Source organism: Micromys minutus (genome assembly GCF_963924665.1).
Source record: "Micromys minutus genome assembly, chromosome: 13".
In the NCBI taxonomy this organism is placed as follows: domain Eukaryota; kingdom Metazoa; phylum Chordata; class Mammalia; order Rodentia; family Muridae; genus Micromys; species Micromys minutus.
The window spans coordinates 34,198,120-34,218,072 of record NC_137982.1 but is presented as its reverse complement, the minus strand read 5'-3'; the positions used below and the strand labels follow the sequence as shown (position 1 = coordinate 34,218,072).

Below are 19,953 nucleotides of genomic sequence, written 5' to 3'. Positions count from 1 at the left end.
GCACCTGAGACCCCTGTGGACAGTCCAGATGTGGTCCACACTCGCTCTGTTATTATTACACAAGCATTTGTGCAGTTGGATATGCCTCATGTGGAGTTCTTCTAATCCTCCTCTTCTTCCTCCTCCTTCTTCCTCCTCACATCTCAATTTTAGATTCTGTCTCAAGGAGCAACTCTTTTCTGCATTGAATCAGTATAATAAGGTCCAGTAGAGCTTTTAAAAATCCATACTAAGTGCTTCAGCAGGAGAAATGTAACGCAAGGAAGCAACTTGTTATAGAAGTTGATTAAACGCGTGTTAAGGAAGCGCCCTTTAAAGCATCAATTAGAAGAAGCTACTGTTATCTATGGGGAAAGGGGCCTAGGACTCATGCCTGCCCTGTGGGAGCTAGAGCCTCAGAGACAGGAGCACACGGAGTGAAGGGTATGGTGGTAACTGCTTGATGAATTACAGAGTGCAGATCCCAGATAAGTGCTAGAGCCACAAAGGAATCCCATTAGATAGATTTCTTCCCACAGAGGAAGGGAAAGGAAAAATACCCTTGCTTCTTCTGCTCAGTCCTCAGCTCCTCCGAGGAACCTCCGCTGACTGAGCCTAACCAGTAGGCAATTCATAGGAGAGTCTGAAAATTAGGGTAGTCCCTGGAGATTCAAACACAGAAGGGCAGGGGATAGCTCAGGGAAAACAGGCAAACAATTCTGCACAAAAATAGAGGGAGGAAAAAAAAAACCCAAGTTACCTCTAAGCATTGTGTTTCGTCTCATCAGTAATTAAGGAAACACAATATTAACAGAAAAGTTTAAATGTTGACGACTGTGCTTTGCAGTGGGGATGCTTATCCATAACAGAGAAAGGGTAAGGTGAAGAATATGATGGCCATGTCTCACAGTGGTGATGCTGAGCACATCCGAGGCTCGGGAGCTCTGAGTCTAGAAATGCACCCTCAGGAAACTGCAGCAACATGCACCAGGAGACAACAGTATTGTAAACAGAAAACTCACCAACAGGACAATGGGTGCCATGTATTTTATTCTTAGAACAGCAAAATGATTGAACTACAGAGGGGCACCATAAAGATCACAGGCATAATTCTGAGAGAGAGAAAAAGAGAAAGAAAGGAAGGAAGGAAGGAAGGAAGGAAGGAAGGAAGGAAGGAAGGAAGGAAAAAGCAAAGCACTAAAAGGACCTGTCTCAAAATGATATTTACAGAATTTTTTAAATTTGCAAAATTATATGTACTCTTTCCAGACTGAGTTATATATCCATTGCAAGATTATAAAGAAAAAAGCCACTGGAAAGAGAAGATGGCTCAGGGGATAAAGGTACTTATTGCCAAGCCTGGTGATCTAAATTTAATTCCTGAAAGCCACAGGTAGAAAAAGAGAACTGACTCCATGACTGCTGCACTTATAGACACATGCACACACACACACACACACACTCACACTCATACACATGTACACACACACTCACACACACACATGCACACATATACATACATACACACACATGCACACACACATGCACACACACACTCACACTCATACACATGTTCACACACACATGCACACATATACATACATACACACACACATGCACACACACATGCACACACACTCACACTCATACACATGTACACACACACTCACACACACATGCACACATATACATACATACACACACACATGCACACACACATGCACACATACACTCACACACATGCACACATACATATACATACACACATGCACACATGCATACATACGTACATACACAAACACAGACACATACACACAGACATATACATACATACACATAAATGCACACATACATATACATACACATTCATGCACACATACATATACATACACATACATGCACACATACATATTCGTACACACACACATGTGCACACACACATAACACACACATACGATTACAAATTTAAATAAAAGTTATGAAAGAAAAACCGACTACCAGGAAAGGAATAACGAACAGGCGTCTAAGGTCAGTGGTTGAGCACATGCTGAGCATATGTAAGGCCTTGAGTTCAATTCCCAACACTGAAAAGAGATTAACAAAAATGGAGAAAAAAACCTTCTCCCCTGTGCAGGAGAAAAGGTGCACATGATCAGAAAAAAATTACAGAGTGTAGACTTTTAATTTTTAGGTACAGAATATTTTATCATGAAAAGCAAGACCTTAGAAGGCCCAAGGGTTCATTTCTCCTTCTCCTTAATTGTTACAGGAAACTTATTTTATTGCACTTAATTAAATGTTATCTCTCACACTCATACAAGGTTTTCACTGAGATTACCATTGATATCTTCACTCCTGGTTATTAACCTTGGCCCAGTTATCAATCCTTCAGGTTACATTAGTTTCCACATCTACAAAAAGAGGGAAGTGGGAATGCCTACGTCATAGGGCAATTACCAAATTGGACTGAACGTGAGAAATGCTCAGCCCGGTGAGCAGGTAGCCAGGGGTCAGTAGATAGCATGTCATTCTCACCGTTGCCTTGGTTTGAAGTGTTCTTTCCCCCCACTGCTTTTACTGACTTGATACAGTTCCTGAGGACATCGAGTCCAGTGTCTGAAGACCCTTCATCTTGCCCAAACTCATTTTTTCCTTCTTCCAAATATATAAACTCCCGTTGCCTATACCATTTTATGAGACATCTGCTATCATTCACTCACTCATTCATTCATTCATTCATTCATTCATCATTCATTCATCCAGGACCCATGCAGGTACTCTAAACTTAGAAGTCAATAATAGTCACAACCATTTCTCCCATGGAGTCTGCATTCTGGAGGGCAAAGGAGGAGGAAGGAAAGTGGAGTGGAGACAAAAGAGTGAGAAAGGAGGGAGGGAGGGAAGGGGGTTATGAAGGGAGGGAGGGAAGGAGGAGAAAGAAAAGGAGGGAAAGAAGGAGGTATGGAGGAAGGAAAGGAGGGAGGGAGGGAGGGAAGGAGGTAGGGAGGAAGGGAAGGATGTATGGAGGAAGGGAAGGAGGGAGGAAAGGAGGGAGGGAGGGAAGGAGGGGAGAGAAAGGGAGGGAGAGAAGGGGGTTATGGAGTAAAGGAAAGAGGGAGGGAGGGAAAAGGGGGAGGGAAGAAGGGGGAGATGAAAAGGAAGAAGAGAGGGAAGGAGGGAGGGAAGGAGGTATGGAGGAAGGCAAGGAAAGAGGGAGGGAAGAAGGAGGTGGGAAGAAGGGGGAGAGGAAAGGAGGGAGATAGGGGAGGAGGGAGGGAAATGGAGAGACAGACCACAATTTTCTAATCCAGATGTGTCAGGATCTGTCAGGAAAGGGTGTGGGATGTCTAGGAAACCTGTTGCAATGGAAGGTCATCTAGCCCAGCAGTCCAGAAAAACAGATTTCTTAAAGAAGATGACATTGGACGGAGAGGCCTGAAAGATATAGCTCTTTCTATTGTCATCACTAACAATATTTGTTGAAGCTTTGTAACCTCAGCAGCATATCCATGCACATGTACCAAAAGGGATAAACAGCATGGGGGAGGGCATTGGGTGTTAAATGCTGAGGAAACTGTACATACGCTAATGTGCAGATAAAGAAGGGCATAATCCGAGAGCCTTTCATAGGTTTAACTGAGATGTGAATTCTGATCAGAGTTAAGGATGGAAACAGGGCAAGGAGTGTGGGTATCCTAGCCCTGTTGTGGAGCCATACAAGGGGAGTCTAAGGCCAGGCTGAGCTACATAGGAGGGGTTTTGTATTTTTAAAAAGAAAGAAGCAGCACTTCTTTTTTACTATAAAAATTTCATACAATGTGTTTTGATCATATTTTCCCTCCCCCAGTTCCTCTCGGCTCCCCTACTCCCCTGCCTTTATGTTCTTTCTCTCTCTCCCTCTTTCAAACAAAACAAAACAAAACACACACACACAAAACAAGAAACAACTACAACAAAAAAGCAGGAAGCAAGCAAACAAAAACACTAAAAATCTAAATCAACAAAAGTTCAGTAAGACACAAACAAAATGCCAAAACAAAGCAAAATGAAACAAAAAGTCCACAGAGGTGCCACTGAGTTCACGAGGTGCCGGCCAACTACTCCTCATGAAGTCTGCCCTGAACTATTGTTGATAAGCCCAGAGACACTCATTTGCAAAAGACTTTGAATGTGAGTTTGGGAGAGACTGGAGGAGAGAAGACCAGTTCAGACAAGCTGATGAAAATAGGAGAAAGGTAGGACAGGCGTTATAGAGCAAGGGTCACATAGCAGAGGGACTTTCTTTATCTGAGATGTTTTCTTTGGGGGTCATTGCCTTTGTTGAAACTCTCCTGAAAGCCTCTCACTCTTCCAAAGTTCAAAAGTATCTTTGTAAGGACAGCCACCGCCTTCAAGGAGCTTCAAGTGGGGGGGGGGGCTTCAAAGGAGGGGCTTGCAGCTGCAGATGCAACAGGTGCTCTTAAACCACAAAGCATATCTTCTGCTCCCTCCCTCCCTCCCTCCCTCCCTCCCTCCCTTCCTCCTTCCAAGTTCACTTTGCATTCTTTGCCTCTGTTCTGTCCCATTTTCCTCCCTTGCCAAGTACCCCATCCATCTTTCAAGTCGCAGTTGAGCAGTTACCTTTCTGGATGCTACAAAGTTACTGTGTAGGCTTCTTCTCTACCATAAAGGCCAGCAGGCAAAGGTGCTGCTCCGGGTTGCTGGAGCTGTGCTGTGTTAAGTGCTCTCTGTAGCCAGACCAGAGCATGAGAGGGAGAAGGAACCAGGGTGGGTTTGGAGCCACCCGAGCAGTTGGAACTTGGAAAGTATACCTAGACACATCCTGAGGATAATAGCCACCTTTGGGAAACAGGGAGGGGAGCTATCTCAAGTATATATCCTATACTCAATAAATATTTTAAAATGTAAGACGTTCACCTCTAGGCAAGTTAGTTTATTTGGAACTTCTTTTTGTGGTAGCTTCGTCCAAGAGACAGAATAAATAGGCTTGAATTTCAGGTTCTGGGTGCAGACTTCCACATTTCTAATGGATAATTATTATTATTACTACTAGATTATTAAAGAAAAAAACCTCTGCAATAGGTCCAGTTAAAACTTTAAAGTAGCACAACCACTGGAATAACTGTCACTTTTAATATGGCTGGACAACTTCAGGTCAACCCCCCAACGTGCCTTTATTCCATCTTTGTTCTTACTCCCAAAATGACTACGATGTGGTTAAGCACGACTGAGGTCTTTGGTTTGACCACAGGCACCACAGATCCAAGTGTGCACCTTCCCCAGTCCGTAGTGAGCAGGGCTGTGCGCACATTTCCAACCAGCCACGGTCTGAAGTCCTAACTCGCTGCCTTGTCTCTTGACAAGGAAGGACAAGAGCTAAACTGACAGAGCGACACTTCCCCAAATTTGCTTAGAAGAGGGGTAGCGGACCCCCATACCCTGTGGTTTTCCTGTGCACTTCTCCTGCTGCAGGTCCCCGAGCCCTCGCAGATGTCTGCCGTGGGTGGGGGGACTCCAGCAAGACCCGGCTCGGCCCGGGACCCGAGGCGGAGCTCTGATTGGCCGAGAGCGGCGGGGGCGGGGTCTGCGCGCCCGAGAGGTTGCCCAAAGGCGTCCTGGGGACGGTGGGGCTCACCCCTTGGAGCCAGTGCGTGCTGTGGAGGCTTGGGACTGGAGATGGGGACGCGGTGGGCCCCCCCGGGCCGGGCGGCCGGGCTGCTCGTGCTGTTGCTGCGGTGCTTCGGGCTTGTGGAGCTTTCGGAGCGCTCAGGTAACCGGACGGCCTCGACGCTGCTGCTCTGAGCATTTGCCTCCTCCGGGTGGGGTCGCGATCGCCTTGCTCTCTGAGGTCTGGTCTAGGAGGGCAGCGGGCAGGGCCATTTGATGCGGTGGGACCCTCTGCCTAGAAGAGTCCCACAAGCCTTTCCCAGAGACTTTCCTATCTCTTGTTCCTCCATAGTCCCCTGAAATCACGCTTCCCTGGGGTTCTCCACTTCCCCCTTACAAATCCCTGCAGCCCCTTGGTCGTCTTGGAACCTCTAGGACAAGGATGAGCTTTCACCACCCACACTGCAAGGACTCTCTGCCATCACGACTTCACTGCGCCCACTGAACGCAAGGAAAAGGAAATGAGGTTCAATCATTGTCCCCAGAAGTCAGCCAGGAAGGAGCATTAGGATGCCCTTCCCTGTCACCTAGAGCAGAAGAACTTTTAATCTGGTCATTATTTCCAAATGCTTCCCAATCAGGCAGCCGGCCCCAAACAGAAGTGCAGGTCACTTCCTGCCGGTGGGGAAAGGATGCCTTCCATAAAGCAGGTAGTGACAGCACCACCATCCTTAGCAGTTAGATTTCCGCTTTTACTTTCTCTTTTTGCTTCAACGAAAGGTGTGCCAAGGACCTGTTTACTTAGTTGGACTATATAAATGGCAACCTATAGGCTGTGAACATTCACTGGCTATTTCTGCTGTTTCAGTGTGAAGAAGGAAAAGATGGTCAAGATGTGTTTTAGGACGTTCTGAGAGTACCTCTTGCTTTCTTTGGAGCTAGGCTTAGTTATTCTGATGGAGACTGTGTCCCAGAGTTACGGAAAGAGTGTCCTGAGAGGGTGGGTGTTATCAACCCACTAATGAGTCCTGCCTTCACCAACTCTTCTCCATGTTCCTTTGACCTTCTGCACCGGGAACCACCAAAGGAAATATTAATAGTAAAGTGTTTTAGTGATATGAGAGCTCAATCCTGTTGTGCAATCCAAGGAGAAAAAAAAAATCTACCTGCAGCAGTTTACAGCAGAAAGCATGCTAGCTTCCAGTCACTTACCTCTTGGTTTCCCCCCTGCACCTGGGAGTCCTGTTTCTGCCTCCTTCCCACATTTAAAGATTTCCTTAATTTCCAGATGTCCTGGTTGGGTTGTATGTTTGTCATCAACCTGACAGGAGCTACTGTTAATCTAGGAAGAGGGACCTTGAGTGAGGAAATTCTTCCATCAGATTGGCCCAAAGGCAGGTCTTTAGAGTGTCCAGCAGACTGTGGGTGAGGCCTCCCCAGCACAGGCGGTCCTGGGTGGCATAGGAAAGCAGGCTGGACAAACAGGGAAGCAAGCCGGTCAGCAACAATCCTCCATGGCCTCCATCAGTTCCTGCCTTAAGTTCCTGCCCTAAGTTCTTTGGATGACAGAGAATGCCGTGGAAGGGTGAACTGAAACAACCCCTCTCCTTCCTAAGCTGCTTTTGGTTGTGGTGTTTCTCCCATCAATAGGAACTCTGACCATCACACTGCAGTCTCCACAGCCCCCATCCTGTCTCACAGACCCAAAGCAGAGAAGGTTGGGCCTAAATTTGTTCCCCTAGAAAAGTCCTCACAGGCATTGTGTCCCTTCTTCTGCTCTTCTGGAGGCTGCCCTGGGTGACTTTTGGCCGGACTTGTGGCCTCATATTGAGGTAAACACATGAAGAGGATTGTTCTCTCTCCCTCCCCCCTTCCCCTCCTCCTCTCTCCCTTCCCTCTCCCCCTTTCCCCTCCCTGTGTGTGTGCACACACACACTCGTGCACGAGCCAGAGAAAGGGGTCCCATCTCCTCCGTTATGCTCCACTTTATACCCTTGAGGCAGGGTCTCTCACTGAATCCCCAATTCACCATTTTGTCTAGGCTGGCTGCTGTGGAGCTCCTGAGAAGATCTATTTACCTGTCTCTGCTTCACAACTGTGGGGCTACAGAGCCCTGCCTCCACCCCTTTTCTCTGTTGCTTTTAATTTAATGTCGGGTGCTTTGGTTTCCAACTCAAGTCCTTGTGCTTGACTGACAAGCACTCTTACCCAGTGAGTCACCTCTCTAGCCTAGAGCTGGAGTTTGAGCTTCTGTTAGCTTGTGTAGCTGTGGGTCAGATTCGGGATGCTAGATTCATGGCATGTACTGTGTCACATGCATGCTGGGAGCTTGGGCAAGCTGGACCTGGCCACTCAAATGCTGAAAAAGTATCTCTGTTCTTGGGGAGAGTCCAAGCTTACTTTTTTTGCTTCCTTGGAGAGCTAACAGCTTGGAGTAATGTGATCTACAGTGCAGCAGTTTTCTGACTTGGGGATCAAATGATCCTTTTACAGGGGTCATCTAAGAAATGATGGAAAACACTGATATTTGCATTATGATTCATAACAATAATAAAATCACAGTTATGAAGTAGTAACAAAAATAGCTTCATGGTTGGCGTCACTATACCATGAGGAGCTGTATTAAAGGGTTGCAGCGTTAAGAAGGTTAAAAACCACTGCTTTGGGGATTTCTGAGCATCTTTCCCACATCATGCAATCTGGAATTATTTGCTCTCTGATACCGAGTTTACCACCATGACCTCAGTTGTCTCTTCAAGACTTGTTTTGAATAGCAGACCTACACTTTTGTGTCTCTTCTGTATCTCTGTGTTCTTTACACAGAGCATTGATAAGGGAGGACTTCTTGACAGGTTCATTAGAAATGAAATTAGAATGAGTTCAGATGCTTTTCTCAGTACAGTGGTAAGGGCTAACACTGTGAGTGTCTGCAAAAACATGCTCCAACTTGGGAGGAAGGTTAGTAAGATCTGGGGAGCAGGGACACTGTTACCTGGGAGGCCGGCTCTGGAACAGCTTACCTGTACTCCACACCTTTCATCCGACATTTAGGGACTCGAGGACCCAGAGAGAGGAAGTAGCGTCCCCGAGTCTTCTATGGAACGGGTAACACGTGTAGAGCATCCATCTAGGACCTCCGATACTTTGCTCCAATCCCGCTCTTCCCACCACACGAAGACTTGGACCTAACCTCCAAGTTTTATTGAGAATCCTGAAAAAATGTAGAACTGCAAAAGAAAGCCAAGCTTCTCCTCACCCGGGTAACCTGTTCAGGGTCAAGGGTCATGGAGCAGAATGTCCAGGAAAGGCCACTGAGGCCAGTGAGGACCACATGCAACAGACCCCCTTATCTGCTGCAGCACAAGATTTACTCTGCAGACGTGGAGGACGGTAGTGAGGGAAGAGTAAGTCAGGCGTTTGAGGGGCAATTTGAACATGTTGGAGCAGCACATTAGAGAAGTGTTCCTTTTGGCTCACTGTGACCATCAAAGAAAGAGTGACAGAAGGTGTCAAAGAAGAAAGAAGGGACAGCTTCTGCTGTACCAACCCTCCTAACAGCAGCTCCATGCAATTTTTTTAATTTGTGTGAATGTGTACATACATGCACACAGCACACTACACATCAACAACACACTATCACCGTGGAGGTCAGCGAAAAACTTTGGGTGTTGGTCCTAACTTCCCACCTCATTGAGATAGAGCTTCTGTGAGTTCTCTGTGTGGGGTTTGTTATTATCCTTGATACCGGGTTAGTTGACCCACAGTCTTCTGGGACCTCCTGCCTCTGCTTTGATTTCCCGTGGGAACATTAGGATTATATACGATCATGCTACACATCCGGCTTTTTAGTGAGTTCTGGAGAATCGAAATGAGTTCCTCATGCTTTTGTGCCAAGTGCTTTTAACCAATGACCCAATACCCTGTAATCCCTTTAAATTCAAATTTGAAAGCAGAAACAACTACTGCTTTAAGGTTTTCTTTGTTGTCCCCCATTGTTCGTCTTGCTACTTGAAACAAAACAAAACAAAACAAAAACTCCATCCAAGGTTCACATGATTGAGTAGAATTTTGTAGTTATTACTTATATGGTGAAATTTCCCATTTTGCCAGCAGTGCCTGGCAGGACAGTCTCTAGCTATTTAATCCATGACTGGAGAAAACTTTCCCCTGTTTGTAGACCCAGTGACTGTGAAACTGAACTCAAAATGAAAGCACCTTTTCTCGTGCTGTTCTGCTGAACTCTGCTTCATTGGCAAATTCTGTTTAAACTTGCCTAAAATAGGCCAGCTTTTTGCTCATCACCATGACTGACCATCTATGCATTTTCCTTTCTTTGTAAAAGAGCTTACCAAAGTGTTTCATTGTGGCTTGCTATAGTATATGTAAATCCTGGTCCTCAAACTCAGGTGCATAAGAAACACTAAATTATTTCGGTTTCAGAAACTCAGTTAAATTTGATTCCGAGTCCCTGTCCCATTAAGGTGACACTGCTTTATCTCCACTTCTGTATGGGTCTTCCCCAGCTCCTGTAGAGTGCTAGGAGGTCGGTTAAAGAGGCCTCATCTTCAGCATCTATTGGTTAAGTCTCACTTTCTCTTGCTCACACATGCAAGGCATTAGGCCGGTCGCTCAGGTTATTCCTGGAACCCAGAATTTGGCCTCCTTTGGGTGATTTACTTGGTGATTTCCCAGCCTCCATCACTGCTGACTGTGCTGAGGTGGGGCTGGCCACAGGTTCCCTGCCCTCCGGAACCCAGATCCTCTATTTTCTTCCATTACTTACCCTAATTTCTGTACCTCTGCCTTCTAGGAAGTTTTCTCCCCACTTACAGCTTCCACGGAAGGTTCGGGAGAAGTGGTTTGTAAGTAGATCCCCTTTGTGCGGCCACAGTCACCTCTGCTAAACCAAGGAACATAGAGCCCTCCCTTCACAATTGGTGAGGAGGAAGGAGCTGAAGTGAGAACACACTCTGATGGCCTGACCTCTGTGCCTCAGAAACCAAAACAGCCAGAGGTGTGGCTCAGGACCATTTGTGGAAGAAAAGGGAAAACTAAGTAGTTGCTTTATAGCAAGGCAGGGAGCCTTTTATGGACTAGGAAAAGCACATACATTCCTTCATCTCTACTGATGTGTGTCAGCGCACATCAGCATCCTTACATCCCCAGTGTGAAGTACGTACAGCCTTACACAAGAGAAAACTGAGACACAAACGTTAAATAATTTGCTCTGATCTCATAGGCAGCACCAAAGAGGCAACATCCGAGCCCAGGCAGACTGGCTTTAGAGCACATTGTGACCCTCACTCCTTGTAGAACTCCTGAGTTTACCAAACCCAAGAGTGAGTGCAGTCCTGTGTTAATCAGACTCCCCTCAGCAAACAAGCAGGAGCAAGGTGCATTCGTCACATGACTCAGAGTCCTAACATGTCTTATTCTTATTCTTCCTCTTACTGTCTCAACGCAGGTAACCATCCATTCACCATTGTTCATGAAAACACTGGCAAGTGTATCCAGCCACTGTCTGACTGGATAGTGGCGCAGGACTGTAGCCAAACTAAAAACATGTTATGGAAGTGGGTGTCCCAGCACCGCCTCTTTCACCTGGAATCCCAAAAGTGCCTTGGTCTGGATATTACCAAAGCCACAGATAACCTGCGAATGTTCAGCTGTGACTCCAAAGCCATGCTGTGGTGGAAATGTGAGCACCGTTCTCTATACACCGCTGCCCAGTACAGGCTGGCCCTGAAAAATGGATACGCTACAGCCAGTACAAACTCATCTGATGTCTGGAAGAAGGGAGGGTCCGAGGAAAACCTTTGTGACCAGCCTTACCACGGTGAGTTACCAGAGAGGAACTCTGACCCTTTTGCTGTAATGTTTGTTTCATCTAAATGTCATGCCCAGCACACAATTTATCCTGGAAACCTGGCTGGGGTGCAGGGAGCCGTGTGCATTGCAGTCTGATAGAGTGGTACTAATTACTGGGGTGTCCCAGAACCTCAGTGCATTAGCTATGGCGTAGGGGGAGCAGTTACCTAGTCAGGCTGTAAACTTCTAGAAGAAAGAAGCTGCAGTTTTTGCACACACTGGTCAGTGCTTGGTAATCACTTGTACTTGGACCATATCGTCATCGTCCTGAGCCTGCCAACTTCCCATGACTCTGAGGCATTGGTCCTAGACACGGCTGCACCCTTGTCAGCAATACACAGTCATTCACTTGGTACTTCCTCGGCTCCCTACAACTGAACACACACAACTCAGTTTTTAAAAAGTCAAAATGAGCAGTCACTGTGACCTACAGTCTGTGAGCTATACCTAAGGGTACCCCACCCTTCCCCTTTGTAGACAGGGCTGGGAAAGCTTAGGTGTGTTATCAGAGGTCACACAGCCCTTTGGTGTGGTAAACAGGACTTGAATTCTTATGCCTTGTTTATTTACTTCCTGTGATGCCATTCAGAATGTTAGGAGAAAGGAAATGTTATACTGACAGGAAATACTTCATTATCGGCTAAAGGCACATAATCTAAAAATATTGACCGAACCCTATATTTAAAAAAAAAGAGGTGGTTTATTTTTCATGCGTAGGAATTTTAATATCACAGAAATATTTTGAACGTCACGGGTTTTTGTAGTATTTTTATCTTCAGCATAGGTGTTTTGTGTCACTCCTTGCATTTCTGATTTGACATTCTAACTGTTAAGATTTCTTTGTCCATTTCCAAAAACAAGTATATGAATATTGTCATGATCTTTGCTTTAGACTGCAATGAGTCTTCCAGTTTAAAAAAAAACAAAAAACAAAAAACAAAACAAAACAAAAAAACTCTTTGAGAACTTAGCGCAGTATATTTTAATCTTTTATACTCCCAACTCCTCCTGATTCCTGCCAGGCACACTCCACCTTCTTCTGAGCTTCCGACTGTATGTCTTTTTCTTTTCTTTTTTCTTTTTGAAAATAATCCACCGACTCTACTTTGTGTTGTTTATGTAGTCCTAGCCGTGGGACCTTCTTCTGGAATGTGGTCACCCTACCAACACACCCCGAAAGGAAACCAGCTCTCCCTCCCATTGACGTCAGAGCTCCTCAGTTAGGGATGGGGGCTGAAGGACCCCTTCTGGGTCCAAGCTAGAATGTTGGCTGACTTGATCTTGCACACTTCTTATGCAGGCTCCCACAGCTTCTAGGAGATCATGAAGGGCGTGGTCCTGTCATGTCCAGAAAGCAAAGTTCGCTCCTGTTCTCCCAGACCTCTGGCTCCTTTACAGTCTTCCCATTCCCTCTCCTGAGATGGTTCAGGGCCTTGGGAAGGGGTGTGTGACAGTGTTCTGTTTGTGGCTGAGCACTGTACTTGTTCTCTGTGCTTGGCCAGTTGTGAGGTTTTGTGTTTACCAAAAAGACAGGAGGTTTTTTTTTTTTTTTGATGGTCTTTGTTGTTTTTTCTGTTTTGTTTTCATCTGAGATGAAGTCTGAGAGCTGACATAATCAATAGGTAGAGAGATATACATTTAAATGGTGGTTTTATAGCATGTCTATTTTGCAGACAGTACCAGATTTACTCCTAAGGCCTGTGCGATCTTCAAACTTAGGATTTTGACATACCAGGCATTGGGTGGGCCTTCAATGCAATTGGGAATCAGTTGGTCACCGCATTATAGTTATGCCCCTGTCCCAGCCAATGGGCATTTCTTGCCACACTGCACATCACTGTAGCTCATAGCTCACATCTGGGCAATACTGTTGATGGTTCCCTCCCACCGCTGGAAGACTGGATAGCATCTTCCAGTACTATGGGAGCTGCCCAGAAAGGAGAAAACTTTCTGGCCAATACCACCTGATTTTCCATGTCCTGTAACCAGTATGTGTAGTATCTTCAGTAATCAGGTCTCACCATCAAGTTCTGAAGGGCAGCCAAGAGCAGTTAATAGCCTGATTGTTTGGGGGATCTTTGGGATACCTCTGACCAATCACTTGAGGGGAAGTACACCATCCTTGGCACCAGGGCTTTTATTTGGCAACCTATGGCTTCTGGGAGGTTCAGTACCACTGTGTAGGGCAACTCCAAGTAAATTCTTGAGTATGAAAATATGTAGATATTCATTTACAGGAAGCATTTTAAAAGTAGGCTTTCATATTTTTTTAAAAAACTGTTCTAAGTGTTAGTCTTCTAACCCCTTCCTTTGTCCTCCCCTCCCACTCTTCCCCCCACTTAAACCTCCTCCCCGTTATTCCTCCGTATGACCTGTGTTCTACTATCCTTCCTCCCTTAAGAGCTTTCTTCCCTCTTCCTCAGTCTATGACCATATTCAACCTACACAAGTTTAAAGGGAAAATAAAGGGCTTCCTCCTAAATCTGTCCGTACCCTCAGGATGGCAACTTAAGTCCCGTTCTAACCATTATCTGCTCAGAGAATCCCTTTCTCTCTCCTAAAGATAAAATAATAATAATGATGATAATCATCATCATCATCATCATCATCATCATCATCATCATCATCATCATCATCCAGGAGTGTCTGGTTCTGTTCTTAATGAAGAAATATTAGAAACTTGGAGATGGGGTTTTCCCTTTCCTTCAGTTCATGACCATTGAGTCATTAAAGTGTTTCTATTGGCCAGCTTCCTTCAAACTTCACAATTGTTACCTGAGGGTCAGGGAGCTGGCTTCATGGGGGAAATGCTGGCTGTACATGCTGTACATGAGGACTCGAGTTGGAATCCTTAGCATCCATGAAAGTCCTGGGTGGGTGTGGGAGCCTGTTTATAATCTCATTGCCCTGGAGATAGTGACAACAGCATCTCTCATAATAGGAACATCCACGGGATCCAGGTAGGCCAACGATAGCAAAGGACAATTGAGAACGAAGCGCTTGTGTTAGCAGAGAGCACAGTTGGCTGCCTGTATCCAGCATGGCTGCTGTTTGCTTATTGGCTTACAATGCACTGTGTGACACAGAGGACTATACAGTGACAACAGTCTCTGAGCCCTGGCTACCTTGAAACCTGCAGATGTAGTTACTGATGTAAAGTCTCAGTGTGTGTCGCTGACTACTCAAAGAGGCCATCCTTATCCCCCTGCCTCACGATGAGCCACCAGATGTGTCCTTAACTACTTCTCAGAAGTGGGAACTTCACAAACAGCTCTGATCTCACAGGCTTGCGGTGAGGAACCAGTACAGAAATGTGTCTGGAAGCACTTTCACACAGAAACAAAAGGTTTTAGAAAACTCTGAAGGCCCCGGCAACAGCAGCAGCCTTTCGTCATGCACCGGGAGTGTCCTCTCGGCACTATAATAAGGAAGGGAAATTGGTCATGTGCCTTAGGGACTTTTTTGACGTAGTCAAATCTGAAACATGTATGATGAGCAAAGGCTCCTTATAAAACAAAAGGTCAGCACACTCTCTAGCAGAATTATTCCCGTGAAAGCCATTTGTGCGGCGTAGGGAAACAAAACAAATGACCCACAAAGATTTCTTTTTCCTACAGAGAAGCATCCAGATGATTCTTGCTACTTTTGTACTGATGGGTAGGTAATGCCTTCCAAACTTAAGTCTCTCGCTTTGAGTATGTGAACCCTGGAGGGTGATAAAGGCGGTAGGTAGAATCACACGCTATCTCAAGCATACTTCAAAGCAGGTCCTTGCCTTTCTGAGGGACTCTGAAAACCCAATGAAGGTTAATGAGATCTGATGACTATGCTCTCCCTAACGGCCATTCTTTCATCGGATAAGAGCCAGGTTTGAAGAAATTGAAGCTGTAGAATAGAAGGTGAGAGCCATAGATACCTGGTTGACTGCTCTATAAAACCCATTTTCAAGAAGATTGTTATCAACAGTATTGAGCACTGTCTGGGGACCAGAGAAAAGGACTAAAGTGAAGCTACCTCTTTGGTCACCAGCGTCTCCCATGACTGCCCTGCTAAGGCCATTTCTTCCTTCCTTCCTTCCTTCCTTCCTTCCTTCCTTCCTTCCTTCCTTCCTTTCTTTCTTTCTTTCTCTCTTTCTTTCTTTCTTTTTTTCATAACCTGAATTACCACATCCTGACTCTCTCCTTGCATCTAATGAGGAATCTAGCAGGTCTCTTCCTTCACCTCCTCACAGCCACAGCCTCAATTCTGTTGGGCAACAGTAGCCCTTGTCCACCTTTCTACTTGCATAAGTGGTTCCAAAGCTGACACATAACGTCAGCAACGTCAGCCGCACACTCACTAAAGAAATGAAGATGATTCTACTGGGCTGCCTTGTCTGGCCTCAGTGGAAGAGGCCGCGCCTGGTCCCACAGAGACTTGATGATCCAGGGTGGAGGGATAAATATCCAGGGGGACTCTTACCTGCTCGGAGCAGAAGGGAAAAGGAAAGGGAGAGAAATTATTGTGCGAGTGGGTGGCAGGGAGGGGGGCAGTGAGAGGGGTGTAAAGTGAATAAAAAAGAAAGAAATGGAGGTGAATTGAATCTCTGTCAAGATGCCCGTTTTGAGGAAGTACCTGTGTCTGCCCCCCTATGTTGGAACCAGTCTTCTCTTACTTGATAAAACCAGGGTCTTTCATTGCTTCCTCGAATCACAGAAAAGAAACCTTACATTTTTGCTAAATACACAGTGGACAACCCTTGAGTTGAGCACTGATGGGCCCAGTTCGAAAAGCAGAAACTACGCTTGCAGGAGACTGTAGCATTCAAAGTACAGGCCAGAGCAGTTTGTCTCTGTGCTCTCTCCACAGTCTGTATCCCTCTCAGACACTGTACGTTCACAACGAAACCAACACCCTTTCCTTAAAAGGAATTAGCTAGTCTGAGATGGTTGTTCAGCTCTGAACTGTCCTCTTCTTCCTCCCCACCCCACAGAGATATACACCAGAGATGGGAACTCCTATGGGAGGCCTTGTGAATTCCCTTTCTTAATTGGTGAGACCTGGTACCATGACTGCATTAATGATGAAGACCATAATGGGCCATGGTGTGCCACTACCCTAAGTTATGAATATGATCAAAAGTGGGGCATCTGCCTACAACCAGGTATGTATGCGCTGGTGACCTCTTTCATAGCAAGAAGAGAGTAGCATTTATAGGAGGCAAAGGGAAAAAGGAAGAGCTTCAGGTGACTTGATATGTCTGCAGCTGATATCATCCTAGATCAGGAATGTGCATTTGTGGGACTTCTTCCCAGAAGTTGGGTACAGCCTTGGATTTGCCTTAAGAAGCTGGTCAAGAAGAGAATCAGGACCATTTGTGGAAGATGGGATCGGGGAGGGCATTGGGGAAGCCCAGCTGTATCGGGGAAAAGTAGAAAGGGCACGAGCAGGTGTGATGTTGGAGCTTTGGGGTGTGAGACACTAGAGCTTGTCTAGAAGAAAATCTCCTTTATGAGTTTCCTGAAGCAAACAAGGACAGGTACAAATGGGCTGAAAAGTCATATTGAGGACTGTGACAACTTAAAGTAGATTTGTGCCCTGAAGCCAAGGCTGGAAGAGAAAGAGACGCATAACTTTGGCCCTCTTCCATTTAGTGACAATATTTGCTCTGCCATGCCCATGTGTTGATCAGAGTATGTTTTCGAGTTGGTTCTCAGTAGAAAAAAACTATCCAGGGCACTAAAACATTCATTCCTCTTTATAGATGTGCTCCTGTTACTGTCTGGTATATAACAGTTTCTTAGCAAATGGCCGAGAGTTACAAAGAAATCATAATAACTAATGTGTGGTACATACTTAAGAAATATTGAATGCCAAGTGTGATTGGTAACTCTTGTAACCTCAGCACTCATGAGACTGATCCTGGAGAATGATGGTTTTCAGGTCAGCCCGAGCTTTAGAAGTGTGAAAACACTGTCTCAATTAAAATTGATGACAATAATTTGAAAGAGTCTATAAAAAAGAGAAAAAGAATGTTGGATGTAAATAATAATAGTGAACAATTAAATGACCTCTTGTCTTAGTTTCTGTTGCTGTGACAAAACCCCAGAACCAAAAGGCAAGTTAGGGAGGAAAGGGTTCATTTGGCTCGCACTTCTGTATCACTGTTCACCATCAGAGGAAATGAGGACAGGAACTCAAACAGGGCAGGAACCTGGAGGCAGGAGCTGATGCAGGGGTCATAGAATGGTCTATTTACTGGCTTCCTCCCTATGGCCTACTCAGTGTGCTTTCTTATAGAACCCAGGACCACCATAGCACCACCCACATAGACTGGGCTCTCCCCCATCAATCACTAAGTAAGAAAATGCAGCATAGCTCCATCTTATGACTAATCTTACAACAGCATTTCTCAATTGAGGTCCCTCGCTTCAGATAAATCTATCGTGTGTCGAGTTGACATAAGACTATCTGTACCCCACTCCCAATGTCACCGACTGTTCTAAGCCATCAACCTCTACTATAACCATTCAGTCCCCATAGCAACTACAGAAAAGCACAGTGAGGCACAGGTGGACCACATAGTTGCATAAGGCTAGGAAGGTCCAAAACACCTGGCTGTGAAGACTTTGCCCCAAATGGCTCTACTCTCCTGCCCAGAGAAAAGACAGCCTGGTAGTATCATATGCTGATCCCTCCTTAAGAGAATCTAAGCTTCTGACCAACTTGAAGAAGTTAGACAGGGCCAGTGATTCCATACGTCAGGGTGCACCAATACCAGTTGGAGTGTTTGTTAGAACAGAGAGCCACCTCCAATGGTTCTGAGTCAGTGGACTTGAGATCAACCCTGAGAATCAGTAGTTTCACAAGTTCCCAGGTCATTTCAATGATGCTGATCTGAGGACCTCTCTATGAGAATTGCTTTTCTAGACCAAGGCCCAGGCTTTTTAAACACCTGGGATCTATTCAGAATATCTTTTTAAAATACAGTGTTTGCTTCTTACAGTTTATAAGAAGCAAATTGTGGCTAAGTGTATAACGGTTCCATTTAACTCTCACTATAGCCTGGGTCAGAAATATCAGGTGAGAATTTTCTCAGGTGACAGGAAGGGGTCCCAGTTGATGGAAGGACCTGCCAGGGTCATACCACATTTGTGTGAAGCCTGGTGGAGATTCAGTATTCCTGATGCCCACTCTCCAGTGTATTTATCTGTTGTCTTGGACTGAAACATGCCTGTGTGCCTAGATGCCTTCTTGGGCAAGAGGTGTTACTGCATCCATGCATGTACCTACCGAAGTTACTGTTTATGAAAGAAAGCTGTATTCCCAGACCTGAGGTTTGCTAAGCCATGGAGGTAGTGTGGAATAGCGAACACACTGCCACCCCACTGGCAGCTCCTAGCTTGACAAAGAAGAGGTAATACAAATGTGCCTGAAATTTATCCTATTCTTCCTCCACCAAGTGACATGATCTCTCTTGCTGTGTATGTTACAGAAGACTGGGTAAGATGGACATGTGCCATTCAGAAGCCACAGAAACAATGGGTGTTCTGGGTATACCATTGCCACAGACACCTGTGGGTCCTTTCCCTGCTCTGTGCATTCAGTGGATCTCTGAGAAGCCTCCCCAGTGTACCATTTGGTGTGTGACTGGTATCGGGGAAACCTTAGACACTCCCTGGATGGAGCATTAAGTCATGTGATCTGGCCTGAAATGATTTTCCCTCTCTCTGGGATCGCATAGGAAACTGAGTATGTTTTGAACCAATTATCTCAAGATCTGTGTAACTCAATCATGGTACAAATTGAAGGTTCTTTATTTGAAACACACATTTCTCTCTCTCTCTCTCTCTCTCTCTCTCTCTCTCTCTCTCTCTCTGTGTGTGTGTGTGTGTGTGTGTGTGTGTGTGTGTGTGTGCATGCTATGGAACTGGGGGTAGGGTGTTTAAGAGGGTAAGGGTGCTTGCTGTCCAAACATGAGAACTTGAATTCAAATCCCTGCCACCCAAATTTAAAAACAGAAAGTTATAGTTAAGGACACCTGCCAATAACCCCAGTGCTATGGAAGTTGAAGACAAGAGGATTTCTGGGGCTTGCTGGTTACCAACCTAGCTTCAGGTTAACCAATAGATCCTGTCTCAGGGGAAGGTAGAAAGTGATACACCCAAACATTTGATGTCTCCCTCCTATCACTGCTTGCACATACACACACCAGCACAGGCACCTGCCGGCACAAGCGTGCATCCATGGCACACACACCCTCCCGTGCACACACACTGAGACTACACTGTGGACCTTCTGTATTATACACTCATGTTTCTATGCCTATATGTGCATATCTAATGTGCGTTCTATATCGCTAATTCTATTCATGTAGTCAACTATCTGTTCAAATCTTAAGGAGAAATTTGGACTGAATTTCCAAAATAAAGATGTCACTGTGTTCTGCATCTGAGGCATTTTAACAGCATCTCAGTGCATACGGGGCTGTCTCGGCAGGCTGTTTTCCATTGGCCTAGT

At 45.5% G+C, this 19,953-nt stretch overlaps 1 protein-coding gene across 2 annotated transcripts in view; it reads left to right on the top strand.

Annotated features, from left to right (window-relative positions):
- Positions 1–5,655: 5,655 nt before the first annotated feature.
- Positions 5,656–19,953, top strand: part of LY75 (lymphocyte antigen 75) — a gene marked incomplete at both ends in the record, with an annotated part of 86,869 nt that continues 72,571 nt past the window's right edge. For both annotated transcript variants that reach the window (XM_080927002.1, XM_080927001.1), the window contains 3 exons: positions 5,656–5,749; positions 11,051–11,422; positions 16,427–16,597. In XM_080927002.1, coding sequence (XP_080783128.1) covers positions 5,656–5,749; positions 11,051–11,422; positions 16,427–16,597 — 637 coding nt within the window. The remainder of the gene's footprint in view (positions 5,750–11,050; positions 11,423–16,426; positions 16,598–19,953) is intronic.